General features: G+C 43.9%; 1 protein-coding gene across 1 annotated transcript in view; it reads right to left on the bottom strand.

The window, feature by feature from the left end:
* Window positions 1-1,374: 1,374 nt before the first annotated feature.
* The window catches only part of MLLT1 (MLLT1 super elongation complex subunit), a 47,150-nt gene continuing 28,635 nt past the window's right edge, over window positions 1,375-19,889 (bottom strand). The window contains exons 5-11 of the mRNA XM_034755591.1: window positions 17,949-18,045; window positions 16,101-16,209; window positions 12,355-12,454; window positions 9,455-9,526; window positions 8,518-8,580; window positions 6,714-6,785; window positions 1,375-6,169 (exon numbers count right to left, since the gene is read on the bottom strand). Coding sequence (XP_034611482.1) covers window positions 6,041-6,169; window positions 6,714-6,785; window positions 8,518-8,580; window positions 9,455-9,526; window positions 12,355-12,454; window positions 16,101-16,209; window positions 17,949-18,045 — 642 coding nt within the window. The 3' untranslated portion in view covers window positions 1,375-6,040. The remainder of the gene's footprint in view (window positions 6,170-6,713; window positions 6,786-8,517; window positions 8,581-9,454; window positions 9,527-12,354; window positions 12,455-16,100; window positions 16,210-17,948; window positions 18,046-19,889) is intronic.

A 19,889-nucleotide genomic window follows, 5' to 3' on the forward strand; every position in this document is an offset into this window, starting at 1 on the left:
TGCATCCACCCAATATATATATATGCACTACCTGTATGGCCCCTCAGGATGTCACATGGGCCACATCAGTGTGCTGATTGGGTTGCAAGTTGAGAACCACTGGAATAGAGACAGGCAGTGTCCTGCCATCATGGAGAATTCTGTTTGAGATCATGAGCCCTGTAACCAACCTGCTACCAGTGCTGTTAAATCTGATGGACAAGTCACAGGGCAGGTTGCCTCCTGCAATTATTTATTATGCATTGCTAAGAGGGTGTGGTCACTGCCCATGAACAAAGAGGACAAAGTTAGTATCATATGGCAGAAGCAGAGAAACACTGGTGTGCAGTGCTTAATCTGGCAGTGTGTTCTAATACTTAATACTACATTGAACACACCTGTTAGGGGAATTTTAGTAACACTGCTCTTAATTTCAGCCAGAAACAGTATCCTTACACATTCAAAAACATTCTAACCCCATGGAAAATAATGGTCTAGTGTGACTGATTACAAGAGATTTTACAGTAGAATAAACACTGAATGTTCACCATAAAATTCTACTACCGTACCTGCCAACATAGTTTCAAATCCAAGGTAAAAGTGTAGTGAGATCTTTAAATGGTGACCTGGAAAGGAAAGACAATTGGGTTTTATTCCATCTCATTTTTGTGTTGTATAAAGGCAGCCAAAGGCTGGGTGAGTTTTCCTGCTTGTTTTGGTACCTTAAATATCAACTTTGGACTTCACTGGTTTTGCTGAAAGACACTGGGGGTGTGAGAAGGGGTAGGGAAGCCTGAGCCTCTAACAAAATGGGACAAATATAGTCCTGAGGTTAAGATGCTGACTTGGGAACTCAGGAGGCCTGGTTTGATTACAAGCTTTGACAGACTCTGACCTTGGACAAGTCAGTTTCCCAACTGTAAAACGGGGATAATTCTTCCCTCTTGAGGGGTCACGTGAGCATAAATTCCTAAGTCTGAGGTAGTCTTATTGCAGTGATGGGGGGAATCTGTTGGTTCCTAGATAGCTTTTCTTTCACATGGGTGAAATTTTTGAATGTTGAAATTTGAATTCTTTTAAACTCTCTTCCCTCTCACTCAGATTTCCCTTCCTTGGTACCTAGTATCATAATCACAAGTTCCTGTATCCCATAGCCGCTTCCAGAGCAGATAAGACCTGCATTTCTCATCAAAATAAGCAGAAAGCATTTTTAAAAAGCAGAAGCTGTCTGGACAGTAGAGTGCTCACTGACAGCAAGTTGCTCCTTATGGCCAATACAGGTCAGATCAGAATGCACTACACACACACACACACACACACACACACACCAACCACACTGGTGAAGATCAGTTTCACGTGAGTGGTGAACAGTGCAACTCAGAAGTGTGATCACATTTAGCACTTGTGCCCTTTTCCATTTGTCAAGTAGTTACTGTTCTGTGTTTAATGGAGCAGATGACAAGGCTCTAGAATAATTAATATTTGTTCCAAGTATTATTGATACTGCTGTAAGAGCAGAGTTGTAGGAGTCACATTAAGTTGATTATTTCAAGTTTAAGCTAAGGCCACTGTTTCCATATTATTTCTCCAGGGGAAAATATTTTCCGAAGCAGAGATTTACAATGTAGAGGTCATTCTCTAACACAGCATCTCCTTTCCAAGTTGGAGGAATGAAATTAAGAGAAAAAAAATACCCCTTAATTTTTACTTTTCCATCTTACTTTATTTCACGTTTTTCTAGAAAACTCCTCCATAATTCCACAAATTTAACAAAAAGTTTAAAATTCAGGACAGAAACAATCCTGTAACTTATTACAAACATTATTCTTCTCTCTTTTAATCTTGGGGGCCAGATGAATTTCTTATAGTTGAGTGAAGAACTCATTTCCCAACACAACCTTTCATATCCTCAAATGACAAGGTATTTAATACCTTGGGTTTCAGAGAGAATACAATTAAAAATCTAGAAGCTGAAGTACTTACACACTTTTAGGAGTGCAAACTCATCTCTTTAGTTCTTGATGGCTATTTCACGCCTCATGAAAGCAATACCCATCTGATTTCAATTTATCTTTAAAAGTAATAACCATTACAAGGTGCACAATGGTTGTGTCTAGTTTTGACACTTCAGAATGTCAACTAGCAAGTGCCAGGCACCTGAAATGATAAAGGAAGCTTCTTTTGAGTGTATCAACTGTGCTATAGTGCATGTAAAGCCATTAGTGGCCATTGGACAACATTACATTTGAAATTTACTGAACCAATGACGACACAGGTCTCCGCATGCAGAGACTATGATGGGGCGAGCTCCTTAAGGGGAAGTTTAAATGTTTTACCATCAAAATAAGTTAAAGATCTCTGACAAGAACTGGTCCTAGATTGTTGCATCATAGCTCCTTACTAGTTCTGATGCTCCCACCATGGAGAGCAGTAGAAGAACTCGTGCCTAAATCATTGCACTTCCATATATTCAGGCTGACTACATCAAAGCCCGTTTTACACTACTATTGTGTCCAATGTTCTTCCTCACTGGCATTCTGTGATCTGGTCACAACCTTTTGTCCATTTCTACAGTAAATGCCAGTAATGAAAGCCTCAAGGCTTAATACAGATCAGACCAAGACAATTGGACAGTCAGTGTTCTTGACCCCTATTTTGCCCTTTTATACAAAGACCAAGGGCAAAGGAAAAGCTGTGCCCTGATCTCACATCCACATTACTCTGAAAGCCTTCAGGTGAATCATTACTTGTACCCACCCTTAATACCAAGCTGAAGGACATTTAGAGTAAACTAGAGTTTTGTCCATTTGCCTTGGAAAAATCATTATGGCTAAAACAGTCAGACAATTGCATTTTTTTAAACAATGCAAGTTACTATGCATCGTCGTACAGATTTGTAGTGGTACTATCAGTAGCAGTATCAAAATCTCCTTTCTATTTTACAATTATCCATCCATGCTCTCAAGAGTGACACAAGAACAAACACTTTATCCACAAATACTTGTACATGGCATGTTCAGAATACCAGTCAGCCTACTAGAGAATCTACAAGTGGAACTTTTCTTATAGGTAACTAAAAGGGGACACAGGTTGGGAGGTCCAAGATTTAAACAATTTTTCCTTGTTTGCAGAGTCATTCCTCATGTGGTCCCCAATCCTACCACCACCACCACCCCAAAAAAACTAATGATTTGGTAAAATACCGGCAAAGTACTCGTGAGAAACAAAGTACTGTTAGTAACAAACCAGCAGGTGCACACAAAGGAGAAGACTATCGTTGGGGGAACATTTCCATTTCAGGTTTCCCAGATTATTATAAACAGTCTAAAAAATTCATATGTAAAATACCTTTTATAAAAAAAAGATTCCCATGAAATAGTAAATACTTGTTAAATTTCACAAGTAAAGTAAAAATCCGGGACAAGACGGCGCAGTGGCCACGGGTAGAGCCCTAGGCACTACCACATGGCGCAGCTATGTTTAAGGACAACCTCAAGACTCTTGCTTCTTGGCCCAGCTGGGGAGCATCACGATGAAGTTTCTGTTTTTAATACGATGGGAAGTGTTTGCGTGCCTCTCTCTAGTCCTTTGTGCTATAGATCTGGAAGCTACTTAGTCCCAAGACCAATACACTAAGTATGGGTGCTAGGGGTGAAGTTGATTTAGAAATGGGATTTGGGAGCAGGGAAGGAAGTTGATCTAGGGAGAAGAGAGGAGGTGAAAGTCTTAGGGACTTTCCACACAAACAGCTCAGTTAACACTGTTGCTGTTACTGTTTTCTAGAGGGGAAGGCCTCACTCATCACACATCCCTTGGTTAGAGTCTCTGGAGCGAGGTTATTTTGGGACTTTGAATACCTGGAGCCATTCTCCATACACCCAAAAAGTTTTGGGCGTGGGCTTGGACATAATGCAACATTACAGAATTCACTCCCTCCATCAAAAATAGCTTCAACAAGCACTGACTACTCTTGTAGTTTAAATGTACTCACTAAGCCCTGAACAGCACAAGGGATCTGCAGAACGTTAAAAAGCTAAGTCTCTGGTGCGACTTCCTTCACTTAGCCATATCCAGTTGCCGAGCTTGAGAGAGTCCTGTAGTCTCAGCCTTTCCTGGTAATCCTCTTAACCTTGCCACAGCACATTCTTGTACACTGTTTCTATCCAGGCTTGGCAATGTCCATCAGAAAAAACAAACCAAACAGGTAAGATCACCGTCAGCGTGACGGGGGCTAGACCTAGCACGAGCTTGACGTTTCTATAAAGACATGTGACAGATGGTACAGATAGACAAAATTAACAGGAATCGGGTCAACATGACCCAACTCAAAAAAGCTTATCATTATATTGCCACTTAAATCTATTAGTTGCAACATTTCCATGATAAAGAAAGGGAACATCCAAAACAAGGGACGACAATTTCATATTGAAAAGTGGGACAGCACATGGGTGAAGCCTTAGAATGATCTTTTCTACCTCACCCAGCTCCCACGTGGATCTTTTAAAGAGGTCTGTTTATTTGTGTAGAGTTATTCTGAACGGTTGCTTTCCCCAAAGCTCTCTGCCAGCAGCCCATTTGCATCTGACAAAAGCTTAAAACTTGATTGGAAAAGTGAAAATTATTTCTTTAAAAATACTGACTTTAGGAAATAAGAGTTGAATAGATTTCTGAAGACATGACAGGTATTTCCCCCACCTCCCTTTGGAAGTCAATGCTAGTTTAACTAGGATTAGTGTTTGCCATTTCCTGCAATCTTTTGAATAGGTGAGAGAAAAACCTGACTTCACTTGGTCCAAGATCTTTTAGTTTTCTAAAGGTGTCCCAAGATAAAATACTCCCTTGTTTAGGTTTTCCCAGAGTATAGCCACTACTATAGGGGCCACTATAGGAAAAATTCATCCTTGAGAACATAGAACAAGAACCAGTGACATATTTTGGCAAAGTTATTCAAACACTGAAGAATGAAAGTGAGACAGGTAAGTCCCTTCCAGAGCACAAAACGCTTTGAAGATCGCTGTTCAGCTTTCATACACTAAAAATTGTTCACAAGAGGCATTTTAACAAACAAGTCAAATCTTATTAACCACCCCCCTCCCCTGCCATTATCGTTAAAAAAAACATAACAGAAAAAACACACCTTTAAAATCTTAAGACCCAACTAGGCCCTTCTTATACATACAGTACATACATATATATAATATATATATATATATATATATATAAAATATACAGCTTACAGTTTTGTAGTCCTATTACAGTTAAAGCAGACTGAAAGGAGTGAGACTTTGTTTAGGGGCTTGGATCAACAAGAAGTCTCAAAACCCCAGTGGGAGACAGCATGTTCTGGAGGCCTCTTCAAAGAGCACAAACTCTGTCTCTCTGAGAAGCTGAAACACAGAATAAGGCCCTGCACTCTGCATATGAAACGATGCCTTCCAGGGATCAGGGACCAGATTACAGACAATACGTTGTACCAAACCGCTCTAGAACTTGCAAATGCTCAAAAGCGACAACTATTCACTTCCTCTGCAACAGACCAACAGGACCCATTGGGAAGCATTCTCTGTTGCAAGTCACATGGCTAGCTTTGTAAAAGCCAATCTTGCTTACACAGCACGAACAATTCTTCCCCGAGCTGGGAGAAATCTAACTCAGTTGAGTCTCTCTGCGGGCAAGTTGGTCCCTGGATTTAGCGAAGAAAGCATTGTCCAAATTTCTTCAGCTCTCAGAGACACCTGAAAATGTATTCTTAAAGACACAATTTCTTGAAGTAAAACCAAAAAAGGTCACGCTCTTGTGTAGTTGGGAGCAGCACATCTTTTGCTCTACTCAGTACCTGTGCCCAAGTGTAGTTACGAAGCGAGGGAGGACAGACTCAGCAATATGGGTGCTTGTTGGACAAAAGTGCAGCAGGCTGTGCATTCACAGAGCATGGCTGTTCTCTAAGGCAGTGCTTCGGGTGAATTGAGAGAGTAAAAAGGCCTAGTTCCACGGGTTTATTTCCTGGTACCAAGAGATGGGATTTCTGGTTTCAAAAGCAGCCCGCTTCCGAGGCTAAGCGTCATGTTGCCACGGCTTCCAAATAACTCTGCAGCTTACGGACGGTCGTTTCATCCAAGGAGAAAAGGTCAAAGTCAAAGGTTGTGTTGGTAACATTAAAATGCCCAGTTTCCTCAATGAGATTGACAATCTGAAGAGAAAGGAACAAGGAGCGCAGGTTCAGTCAGACCTAGTGCACTGGAAGGGAGGGTCGGTTTGGCCCAATCAAACCCCCTCCCTTGCCCTCACACTCACAAGAGAACTTATCTCCTGGCAGGGACGGATGTCCAGCCACAAAAAAAGGCAACATTTCTCCTGCAGTCTTGCTGGCTCAAGCTGAAAAAAGGCACTGACAGGCCATTTCCTTTTAAATCTCTCGGAGGCAATTTAATTTTCTGGATGCTCCAAGGAGCCCAAGTTGGGTATGGCTCAAACAAGATAGTACACAGGACCCTTCCTATGCCTATATTTCAACCCTTTTTTAATACAAGCACTCGATGTATATCTGGCTTCTTTCTACACTTTTTTGCTTTAATAAAGAGGGACAACTCACTTGTGGTGAACCACCCATTGCAACGGAAAATTACAGGTGCCACTTAAAACACAAAGGGTCTGGCAGACCAGTGATGTGAGACGATTACCTATGCTACAAGGATCTAGGCTGTAATTTAACACAAAACAGACAGACTCTCTACCTGCTGTAGTACATTGCGTTCCCGCAGCGCCATTAGCCGTCTGTGAAGCTCCACCAGTTCATCCGTGTAGGCCTGTGAAAGAGACAGGTAAAAAGGAATAAAACAACACATCTGGCATGTTTCCAGTACTGCCGGGGAAGCAAAGCAGTTACTTCCCCAGTGAAGATTTCGGGCAGCTGCTTGAGGGCCTGCTGTCACTTTTTTGTTCCCATTTTTCCCCAAAACCTTCCAGTCCCTTCTCTGTAGTCTAATTCATCAACTATTATCTGCTTGGAAATTAAACTGACTGAAATCCAGCTGCGTTGGGTCCCGTCAGTGCACCACAAAGTGTCTCCCTCCAAACAAATGGCTTATGAGAAGTGATCTGAACCTCTGAACTTAGAGCACCCCAGCATCAGGCTGAATGTCTCTTGGTGAACTTCCATGTTAGTGCCGTATGAGCAGTCGGTGCTAAATGCTCACCTGTGCCCCCAAAATACAATACCAAGTAGGTGCGTCACCTATGATGGGATTCTAGCAATACACTGACGCTAGTTTGTGTTCATATTAAGCTTCCAACCAAAACTGAGGAAGAAACTTTTTTAAATCATTGTTCCCCAGGAAGTTTCACTGATGCCACATCTGGGAAACGGCGACATTTACACCCTCACCCACTTCCATTTTTAAGACTCAGACCAGACTTTCAGGGAAGCCAGCCAAGAGGGCAAATCTCTGTTAGCACACGCTAGTGCAGTGGTTCTCAACCTGCAGCCCAATCAGCGCACAGCTGCGGCCCATGTGATAGCCTTAGGGCCATAACTAGGATGGGGGGGAGGGGCACCTGCAGAGCCAGCAGGGGGCGTGTGCGTGCAAACAATGGGGCGGCGCAGGATCAGGCCCAGCAGCATTGGCGGAGGCCAGGGTGCTCGGTGGCCCCGTGACCCTTGCGGGAGCAGGCTGAGCTATGTGCTGCCAAGACAGTAAACCAGCGGGCGCGGGGCGTGGAGGGGGCTGGGGCTGCAGGGCGAGGGTACAGGGGACTAGGGCACAGCCAGTATATGGGGTACAGACTCTAGGCTGGGGAACTGGTGGCTGGGGGCAGTCCCTGGACAGGGGGCTAGATACTGGGGCATAGCCCCTGGATGGGGAGATTGATTGCTGGGGGGCAGTACCTGGGTGGTAGACTGGATGCAGAAGGGGACAGTCCCTGGGGGGGGCCATTCTGCCTTGGACAGGGCACTGTCTCTTTAGGGCAAGCATATATGCCAGCCCAGTGGGGGGGGGAGAGGGCAGTCCCAGGCTGGTTGGGTGATGATTGGGGGCATTCCCTGGCTGGGGGGCAGTCTGGGAAGGGGTTGGGGGCAGCCCCTGCGTGAGGGGGCTGGTGCATGGGGACAGTCCCTGGCTGGGGGGGCACACCGCACCAGCCAGGGCTCCCCATCTTTGCAGGCAGGCTCCGCAGTCACGCTATCAGCAGCAGCGTGGAAGTGAGGTGGCAATATACCACGCCAGGCCACCCTTACAGTAAAATTAATTAATTTTAACAGTTAATGTTTTGTCTTATTTTGCTAATTTAAAATGTTCTTGGTAGACATTTGCCAGTATTGAAATGAATGGTATATAGCAATTTGAATCGCATTGCTGTCATATGACAAATACTCAACCGGGGGGGGGGGGGAGAGAGGAGAGAGAAGGTAAGATGCACAGGTAGTACGTATAATTGTGTGGATGTGGCCCACATAACAGAGAGAGAGCTGCATATGTGGCCCATAATAGGTTGAGAACCACTGTTCTAGTGCTTTCAATCAGAGGACAGATTTTTTACCTGTAAAGCTGTCCCAGAGTTATTCATGCATGTACCAGCAAAACTGAGCTCATTTAAGCAATCCTACCAAGGCAAAGAAATCAGTCATGAGATACACCTTAGCACAGCACCCTGAAGTTTCACCTGGGGACAAGCGTCTCACCCAGAACACTCTACGCTGACCACTGGAAGTGTTTATGCTGACCCTTCTGCTAGCAAGATCACAAGCACACATTGTCTTTAATATTTAAACATTGCCTTTCTTCTAGCTGAATAATACTAAAGCAGAAAAGAAACTGGCTTGCAGTCCAATAGGGAATCCTCATATTGTGATTTTTACCAATACGACGTGTGGCTCAGAAATGAAGGTATTAAATGGCCATTTGAAGGATTTCTACATAGGAAGAGTTCTCCCACTGAGACCTTTCAGAACAGTGAAGAAGTCAGGCAATCACTGGTGACTGTTTAGCATCTCAGTAAGCTAAATAGTGTGTGTGGTTCAAAAAACTTGATTAAGTTGCCCTAGAGGGGAGAAAGAAGGGGCATCCACGGAAATAAATAAAGTTTTCAGGAGTGCAAGGCTCTGAGCAAGCAGAGCGTGAAACAATAATCAAACTGCCATTCTAACATTCTGGCAAAGATCAAACAGCTATAAACTGCCTTGTCACCGTGGCCACAATGTTCCTCAAAGGGAACGACAAAGACCAAAGTAAGAGAGAACTATTGTAAGAGGTAACACATGGAAAGGACGTGGGGTTCATTTCTTAAACACTTATAACATTTCTATCACCTCATTTTGAGTCAGTACTTCCAGCATCAGTATTTCAGGGTGCAAGCCTTTAATGGGCCAAAATTGTTTCAACGTGGGGGGCAAGTACTCCTCCTGAGCTCGTTTTCATGGAGAAATGTCCTCCTGTATCCCACAATACTATGCTATGCCTACCCTAAGCAAAAGTACCTTGTCATATGTTCCCTTCTTCAGGATCTTTTCTGGCTTGTTGCAAGATTCTGGACTCTTTCTTCCAGAGGCCTGAAGGGAAAACAAATAGTGGGTTGTGACCAAAAATAATTCAGGCAGGGCAGAACTGTAATGGTTTGGCTGCATAGCATCCAATTGAAGGAAATCCTTGGCTGACCTAGGCAGTGAAGTAGATGGTGCTGTGGACTCCACAGCTCCAAGGACAGAACATGATGCAGGGATTGAGGGCAGAGAGGGGAAACGTTTCTCCATCACTAAATATTGATAAAAGACTTGAAACACTTGCTGCCTGGATCGACATGGGCAAAGGGAATGATCACCTCAGTAGCTCTGCAACTTAGAACGACAGCTCTGATTTTTCACTGTGCTGGATAAAGAAGTGAACTGTATAATACGAAAAAAAGCGAAGCTTACAATTAAAAAGTCCTTTACGAATGGCACCCCAGGCAACTGCAAGCCGAGGCAAACTGATTCACACTGCTAACCAGCTACGGAGAAGCCTGTCAGGAAACCATGGCAGTCATGGCCTAGTTGGTCATTAGGCCATTCCCTAGGAGCAGCACTGAATTGTTTCCTACAGGGTAGGTCTAGCATTTTGCCCATTTTTCACTGGCTTGCGATTGGGCTGCCATCCCTTGACAATCCACAATTCAAAAGATCTCACTTAGAAAACGGTTTCTGATGTTCAGAATGCACTTTCCACTTATTAGTTTAACAACATTATTTCTAATGGACCTCCCAAAAAATTCTTTTCCATCTTGGTGTTTTTGCTCTGCAGCTAATTGTAAGCAGTCTTTAGTCATCATCTAAGCTGTGTTTAAGAACATGGGAGCGGCGAGACTGGGTCAGACCAAAGGATCATCTAGCCCAGTCTCCCGTCTTCCAACAGTGGCCAATGCCAGGTGCCCCAGAAGGAATGAACAGAACAGGGAATCACCGAGTGATCCATCCCGTCGCCCAATCCCAGCTCCGGCAAACAGAGGCTAGGGACACCATCCCTGCCCATCCTGGCTAATCACCATTGATGGACCTATCCTCCATGAACTTATCTAGTTCTTTTTTTTAACCCTGTTATAGTCTTGGCCTTCACAACATCCTCTGGCAAAGAGTTCCACAGGTTGACAGTACATTGTGTGAAGAAATACACCTCTACCCCGATATAACTCTGTCCTCGGGAGCCAAAAAATCTTACCGTGTTATAGGTGAAACTGCGTTATATCGAACTTGCTTTGATCCACCCGAGTGTGCAGTCCCCCCCCGAGCACTGCTTTACCGCGTTATATCCAAATTCGTGTTATATCGGGGTAGAGGTGTATGTACTTCCTTTTGGTTGTTTTAAACCTGCTGCCTATTAATTTCATTTAGTGATCCCTACTACTTATGCTATGAGGAGTAAATAACACTTCCTTATTTACTTTCTCTACACTAGTCATGATTTGATAGACCTCTACCATATCCCTCCTTCGTCATCTCTTCCAAGCTGAAAAGTCCCAGTCTTATTACTCTCTCCTCATATGGAAGCTGTTCCATACTCCTATCATTTTTGTTGCCCTTTTCTGAACGTTTTCCAATTCCAATACATCTTTTTTGAGACGGGGTGACCACATCTGCACACAGTATTCAAGATGTGGGTGTACCATGGATTTATATAGAGGCAATATGACATTTTCTGTCTTATTATCTATCCCTTTCTTAATGATTCCCAACATTGTTTGCTTTTTTGACTGCCACTGCACATTGAGTGGATGTTTTCAGAGAACTATCCACAGTGACTCCAAGATCTCGTTCTTGAGTGGTAACAGCTAATTTAGACCCCATCATTTTATATGTATAGTTGGGATTATGTTTTCCAATGTGCATTACTTTGCATTTATCAACATGGAATTTCATCTGCCATTTTGTTGCCCAGTCACCCAGTTTTGAGAGATCCTTTTGCAGCTCTTCGCAGTCTGCCTGGGACTTAACTATCTTGAGTAGTTATGTATCATCTGCAAATTTTGCCACCTCACTGTTTACCCCTTTTTCCAGACCATTTCGGAATATGTTAAATAAGACTGGGCCCAGTACAGACCCCTGGGGGACACCACTATTTACCTCTCTCCATTCTGAAAACTGACCATTTATTCCTACCCTTTGTTTCCTGAGGGGAACATTAAACAATTATTTACTGAGGGGACAGAGAGATTTGCTTACAATATTAAAAAATTAATCTGTTCTTTTCTGAATTCCATCCACTTTGTTGCCCTTTAGCTGGCAATATGCCAAGAACTGCATGCACTATACTACGGTCTTCTCATTGCTGCAATGAGACAGGTTGCAACCCAAAATTCTGACATCTCTGGCTGGCAACTCACATGAACGGTTGTACCCAATTTACTCTCATCACCACACAGTTCTCTTGGCATCACTGAGTTCCAAGGAGCCATATTTCACTGTGTTAAAGAGACACTGTACAACCAATCACTTCTGACTCAAAATACTTTATCAACGACTGTTACAATTGACTTCAGATTACTGTAATGGAAAGATACTAGAGTAAAAGTTATTCCTGTTTTCCAGTTTGCTTACTTTGTATGTAGTCAGTTTGTCTTGGGGAGAACACAAAATTAAGAAGTTGGAAAATGTGAATGTCAAACCAGGGATATGTGCAGGGAGTCTCACAAGCAGGTGTAGCACCTGGAATTCTGAACTCTGAAATTGACTAGATGTCAAGTTGATAGCGTCCCCCTCTCAATTAACATGAGCCCTTCAAGGGCCTAATCCTGAAGTTCCTTCCACAGGCAAAGCTTCCAAGGTGTTCAGTCTTGTCTGTTTAGGAGATGCAGATCCAAGCCAAAGCCAATAAAGGAGCATTGTGTCGATACCCACGTTGCAAGTACCTTATTATTAGTTGGGGGTAGTTTCTGACTGGGAGGGGGTTCTCGACTTGGCAGGCAGGAGTCCGCGCTGTTGTCACTGTCACTGTCGCTAAGACTCAATCTGAGAAGCAAGTAGCATAGAATTAACATCACCAGTTACTAGGAAACTGCTATTTAGCTATAAGAGAAATACACGGATCAAAAATAATCATTTTGTAGTTTAGGTTGCAGTTCTGTTTTGGTCAACATGCGGTTCCAATCCAGCACATTTCGATATAATTCAGAATGAATAATATATTCCAAATGATGACCTGCTACTGCACTTGTTCCCATACAGAAGCTCAAGGTTTTGCAATGCTGTTGGTACTGTACACAAGTAGCACTAAACATTTACAATGAATAAGGAGGAAAATCATGAAATTTCCACTGAAGGCTCATCCTCAGTGTATAAACATGCAAAAGCACCACAATTTCAACTGTTTTTAAATACAGGTTGACTATAAATGACAGACCCTTAAAAAGCTCCACACTCCTTTTCGGTCACTATGATATAGACAGAAGCTAATCCAAGTAGTATATTTTTGTGGTGGATAGAGGGCCCCATTCAAAACCTATAGCTGCTGCTTGGGCTAAATCAAGGGTTCTCAAACTGGGGGTCGGGACCCTTCAGGGGGTCATGAGGTTATTACATGGGGGGTCACGAGCTGTCAGACTCCAAACCCCTCTTTGCCTCCAGCATTTATAATGGTGTTAAATATATGAAAAAGTGTTTAATTTATAAGGGGGGGGGGGGTCACACTCAGAGACTTGCTATGTGAAAGGGGTCACCAGGACAAAAGTTTGAGAACCACTGGGCTAAATGTTTGATTTCATGTGTCCAACATGACATTCCAGATCTTGGCTACAGCAGCATATGCAGTGATGAGCTGCCAAAATATTAACAACCGGTTCCCTCCTCCTCACCCCACAAGGGGGTTGTGCCCCCCCCCCATCCCCCAGGACTCCTGCCCCATCCAACCCCCCACATCCCTTGACACCCCACCCCCGGGACCCTTGCCCCATCCACCCCCCTTCCCTGTCCCCTAACTGTCCCCTGCTGCCCCATCCAACCCCTCCTCTCATTGCTGATGGCTCCCCGGGACCCCTGCCCCATCCAACTACCCCTTCTCCCTGTCCCCTGACCACCCCTGGAACCCCTGCCCCTGACTATCCCTTGCCGCCCCATCCAACACTCCTCCTTCCTGACTGCCCCCCCCCCAGGACCCTTGCCCCCATTCAATTCCCGTTCCCTGCCCTCTGACCGCCCCGAGTCCCAACCCTAATCCACACCCCCCGCCCTCTATCCAACACCCCCTCCCTGCTTCCTGCCCCCCTTACCGCGCTGCCCAGAGTCGGTGCCGGGAGCCGTGGGCGCCGGGCCAAAGTCGGGGACTGGAGCCGCGGGCCAGCCTAGAGCCACTGGCCGGCCCAAAGGCGGGGGCCAGGCCGGAGCCAGGGGCCGGGCCGGAACCGCTGGCCAGGCCGGGCCGAAGTCGGGGGCTGGAGCTGTGGGCCAGCCCAGAGCCGCTGGCTGGCCTGAAGGCGGGGGCCGGAGCCGCTGGCTGGCCCGGAGTCGGGGGCCGGCCCAGAGTTGGGGCCAGAGTTGCGCCGCCCGGCTGGAGTTGGAGTCAGGGCCGGGGCCACCCGGAGCCGCGCGGCACCTGGAGCCCTCCTCGCGCGCTCCCCCTCCCCCCCCAGCTCACCTGCAGGAAGCTGCTGCTTCCTTCTCAGCCCTCCCAGGCTTCCCGCGCTAAAAGCTGATTCGCGGGAAGCCGGGAGGGGGAGACTTCACAGGAGGAGGCAGAGACTGAGACGGAGACGGAGCCAGGTGAGCTGGGGCCGGGAGCAAGGCAGGGCAGGGAGCTGCTGGAGCTTTTGTTAAATTTAAAAGCCCTTTTAGAACCGCGACAACCAGTTCTAAAAGGGCTTCTAAATTTAACAACCGGTTCCCGTGAACCGGTGGGAACCGGCTCCAGCTCACCACTGAGCATATCCTGAGGGGAGACAGACAAAACCCAACTATTTCCATTGACTAAAGCAGGAAACTGCTTTTGGCCAAGTCCTGCAGGAGCACAGTCTAATCGGCGAGCATCAGCAGCAGAAATTAGAATCACTTCAGGGCTGTGTATCGGTAACCTGAGGTAAGGAGATTACACAGCCAGCCAGCCTCGCCATTTCTCTAGTCCCTCCAGATCAAACTCATTCAGTGGAAAGAGATGAATTTCATATTCAATTACGGTTCCTGAGTCATGGTTTGAGTGTAGGATGAATTACTGCTTCCAGTCCACAGCAGGGCCGCCGCCATGGTCACAGGCTAGAATATGCTGTTAAATAATAAAGTTTAGGAGAAGATTTTCAAAGCCACCTAAGGAAGTTAGGAGCACAAATCCCATTGGAAGTCAACTGGGCTTGTGCTTCTAAAGCCTGTACGCTCCCCCTTCGTTAATGACAGTTTATCATCTGGTATATTTAGGGTGTAAGTCCCACACAAGCCACAGACGGTCTCTTTTCTGTGTTTCTACAACATCCAGCCCAATGGGACCCCAATCCTGATTGTGTGTTACCATAAAAATAAATATTTACTACTGCTACTACTACTAATAATCCGTTCATTACCTTAGTCATTTCCAGCATCACTCCATGGAAAGCTACGCTTCCCTTTGGGATCTTTACTATTTCTACTCCATCTCTTCTTTGATCTGTATACCCCCACCCCATCCCTTCTGCATTTTCTTCTCTGCAGCATCTCCAAGTTCCCAATGCCACCCCCCTATGCCCACAGGCTTCATGCTACCTCTACGGCATCCCCTCCACTAAAACCATCAGCAATTAAATAGTCAGTGCTGACACTTAAAATATCATTAGGCTTTGGAACCTGAAGAAGAGCTCTGTGTGGCTCGAAATCTTGTCTCTTTCACCCACAGAAGTTGGTCCAATAAAAGATTATCTCACTCACCTTGTCTCTCTAATATCCTGGGACCAACAATTCTACAACACCACCACAAATATTAGGCCTTAGTATCAACACTCCAGTGAGATTAGAGGGAAAGGAGAGAGAGGGGAGTTTATTTTGTTGTTTGTACAGTGCCTAGCACTGCAGGGCCATTGTCCATGGCTGGAGCTCCTATGTGCTACTGCAATGCAAAGCAAATAAGAACAACACAGGCTGCCTGCAGCCTCAGTAGGACAACACTGGAAGGTTTAAAGGTTTCCCAACTATGAGGACTAGCAGCTTTCATTAAAAAAGCCTAGATTCTGCAGACGTCTTCAGTCAACCTCTATTTCTCATTGTCTTGTCACTCATGTCTTTATTTCCAAGCACCCTGACCGCCTCCCCTTCATCTCTCTCCTCTAATTCTTCCAGCTCAACTTCTGTCCTCCGTATTCCAGTGAAACGGCTCCCACAAGACTCTAATGACGTCTTCCTTTTCAAGTCTAAGGGGCTTTCTACCATATCAATTCCCCTTAGTCACTTCGTTGACCTTGAATCTAGCAGCCACATAATACTCCTCAAGGCCCTCTTCTTTAAACCTCCGTGAATTTGTTCCTTCAAAAAAACACCCTAGCTCATAGACCTTAAGGTCAGAAGGGACCATTATGATCATCTAGCTCTCATGGCAGTGCCCTCGTTTCCTTTCTCGTACAAAATTATGGTCATAGACGTTACATAGACATATAAACATAAGCAAAATGAAGAGGTGGCTAGGCATCTTTCATCCCCTTATCACCTGGAATCCCGGCTGACCGGGTTAGCTTTGACTGCCTCTTCCTCAGAAGAGGTGTCATCATCGTCCGATTCCTCCGACTGTAGATCCTCTACCATGGAGCGCAGTGGGCCTAAGATTAGAGATAAGGGAGGAAAAGGGAGAAAAGCAGTTTAACGCAGATGCAAAATGTCTTCAGTATGATTGCTACAGAATCTTATTTGACTGCTACAAACTAAACTTGGCTTAGTTTATCCCTAAGGTAACCCAGAAGAGTCACGATTTATTAGACAGATGTCACACATGTTTAAAGTTCTATCCAACGATATGTCAGCTTGTATTTCTCAAGACTGAAGAAGTGTTTGAAATTCAGTTTTCTAACATAGTTTACTGGAAAAAGGACATTGAAGTATAAAAAGGTTTTTAAAAGTTAAAGGGTTTTTCCTACTCCCCCTGCTCATGTTAAAATAAAAACAGACTTTTCAGAGTGCGTGTGCCAGGCAAATTTTAAGCATCACCCAAGAAGTGGGCATCACAGTGCTTGTTATGACTGCTGAAAGTAGTGGTGGATGCTCCATCTCCAAGTAATTAAAGCTGGACAGAACAAACCACTGGAAATGTAATAAAGGGAACACGCCTGCATTGGCAAGGGGATGAACTTGATATAATTAATAGGCCTTTTCCATCTCTAATTTCTATTAATTGGGACAAATTGAGTTTGTGGGATAAAGTCAAATGCCTGGTGATGCCATGAGATTTTAGTCAGCACTGAACAAATTTACAAACTAAAACCTCTTAAACTGAACAGATCACAAAAATCTTAAAAGATTAAATAAAAGCAGAAGCCAACACATTGTGCAGGAAAAAGCCAGTTCTAGAGATATTCAGTGCCCAGAGATTAACTACCGAAGCAACAAATATTTGCTTATGGCAAATACATAAGGTACACCTCTACCCCGATATAACGTGACCCGATATAATACGAATTCAGATATAACGCGGTAAAGCAGCGCTCCAGGGGGACGGGGCTGTGCACGCCGGTGGATCAAAGCAAGTTCGATATAATGCGGTTTCACCTATAATGCGGTAAGATTTTTTGACTCCCAGGGACAGCGTTATATCGAGGTAAAGGTGTACTATTTTTTCCCTTGCATAAAAATCACATAGTAAATTCAACATGTATCAATTCCATTCGGCAAAATCAAGCTACATCCTTGGCCTTAGATAGTCTTTAGGAAGCAGGTTTAACTTCTGCCTGTTGAATGGTGGTGTAAAAAGGATAACATAAGAATGTCCATGTTGGGTCAAACCAATGGTCCATCTAGCCCTGTATCCTGTCTTCCAGCAGTGGCCAATGCCAGATGCTTCAGAGGGAATGACAGAACAGGGCAACCATCAAGTGATCCATCCCATCATCCGGCAATCAAAGGCTTAAGGATACCCAGAGCATGGGGCTTCATCCCTGACCATCTTGGCTAACAGCCGTTGATGGATTTATCCTCCATGGACTTATCCAACTTATTTAATCTCATTCTTTTTTGAATTCAATTATACTTCTGGCCTTCACAACATCCCTGGCAACAAGTTCCACAGGTTGACTGGACATTGTGTGAAGAAGTATTTCCTTCTGTTTTAAACCTGCCGCCTATTAATTTCATTGGGTGACCTCTGGTTTGTGTGTTATGTGAAGGGGTAAATAACACTTCCCTATTCACTTACTCCACATCATTCATGATTTTATAAATCTCTATCATATCCCCCCTTAGCCTCAATTATATCCCCCTTGGGAATTTCTGGATGGTAACATATGGTAAAAAACACTTTATACAAATCAAGCGAGGTTTTTGAAGAATATCACTTCTTGCAACACACCTTGACTGTGTTTCTGAGATGGTTCAAAATCCGAGTCAGAACTGGAGTCTGAGCTGGAACTGGAGTTGGAAGGACTGGAGTGGACAGACTTCACCCCCCATAGAAGGTAAAAAGAAAAAAAGAAAAAAAAAAAAGAAAAGAAAAAAAATCTTAACCTTTCAATCCACAGAAAAGAATGCAACATGGTCTAGCAGTGATCAAGAACATCATTCCATTCTACATCATTTTATCTACAGCACTACTCACTAATTTTTTAAAAAACATAAAAGATGTAATTTCAATTAATTAATATTAGTGAAAGGTTCTGGACTAGCTAGGGTGACCAGATGTCCCAATATTAGGGGTTTTGTTTTATATAGCCAACTATATACCCCACACCCCTTAAAAAAAGAGAGGGTCCCGATTTTTCACACTTGCTCTCTGGTCACCCTATTCTGGGCTGTTTTTGGGATTATGTAGCCCCGGGACAGCTGAAACAGCGGCAGCACAAGCTTCCAATGCGCACCACCCTCGCTAATGAGTCTCAAACCATCTCAAAAGGCATGAAATGGTATGTGACAACCTGGAAGTGAAATTGGATACAAAGTCTATTTTGACTGTGAAAGATGAAGTGCAAAAAGTATACAACTAGCATAAATCATGAAAAATAAATTAAATGTTTAAAATTACTTTAATCCTCATACCCTAAATTGCTCTTTAAACTAAGAATATTTCTATTTAGAACTATATATTTTAAACTGACAGTACATCTTTAAACTAAGCATTCCTAGCAGTGACTGCTTTACAAGAAAACTGAGATTTGGCTCCAGTTTAGATTTTTTTTACAGAAATTGTAACAAAAGCCAAGATCAATAAAAATGTTTTCGTCTTTACAAAATGCCAAGGAAAACAATTAAATATTCCCTTGAATTGTTTGCCACTCCAACACTGAGAACCTGAAAATGAAACTGACCAAACAGGCGAAATCAACTTCACTGATGCTCCTCCAAGCAGAAATACAAGAAGCAAACAGTATAAAATTGTGACAAGTAAATAGGAGTTTTAATAGGTGCTATTAGTAACATATGGAAATTCAGTGTTTCATGTAGCATCAGATATTTGCAGAGCTCTCCTATTCTTTAGTACCAGAGACCACAAGGTGGCAGTCAAGGGTAAATCAAGTATTCTAGTCCAAAACAGCAGAAAGTAAAAAGATAATTAAAATTATTTGTTGTAAGGATTATTGTAAAATTTGGGGTCTAGATTTACTTAACGTTCCTCTATGTAACAGAATGCAGTGCTATTTCTTGGTAGTTCTCCCAGGTAACAGCATTTTAATTTGTGCATACTCCTAGAAAGCCAATGGTTATTATTTCATGCAATGGAATACTGAGTCTGAAAGTCCTGCTTGTCTATTGGTTAATATATTTTATATACCAGGAAACATTAATACTATATAGGAGCGTGCTGTGGACTCGGCAACATGCATGTCAGCTTTTAACATTAGCAAAAGAAGGCAATGACGACATTTTCTTTCTATATTTTTATGTTGTAGGTTTATTATCTAGCGCGCCAGAGATTCAAGTATCTCATACCAAAACCAGGGAAATACAAGTGTTAAGTAAGATCTTTCTACAGTTACAACTTATTCCATAGCAAAGTAAACATTTTAACACTGGGTATATTTGATACATTGGCATATAGCAGCAAGGGTTAGAGTTCACAAGACACTTATTTGCCCATGAGGCTTAAACCTATTAAGCAGAAGCAGATACCAAAGAACTACAGCAGAGCTCCTTCAGGATTGCTGGGAACAGGAAGTGCTGCTACTCTCCCCAAGGTGCTGCTTTTGAACTGGGAGCCACCCTGATAACTCTGGTACCTGACCAATTAACAGGTGTTCTTCCCCTGCACCGCACCTTCTTGGCCCCATAAACAACTAACTACTTAGGGGAGGGGGTC

Source organism: Trachemys scripta, chromosome 22, assembly GCF_013100865.1.
Source record: "Trachemys scripta elegans isolate TJP31775 chromosome 22, CAS_Tse_1.0, whole genome shotgun sequence".
NCBI classification, from domain to species: Eukaryota; Metazoa; Chordata; order Testudines; family Emydidae; genus Trachemys; species Trachemys scripta.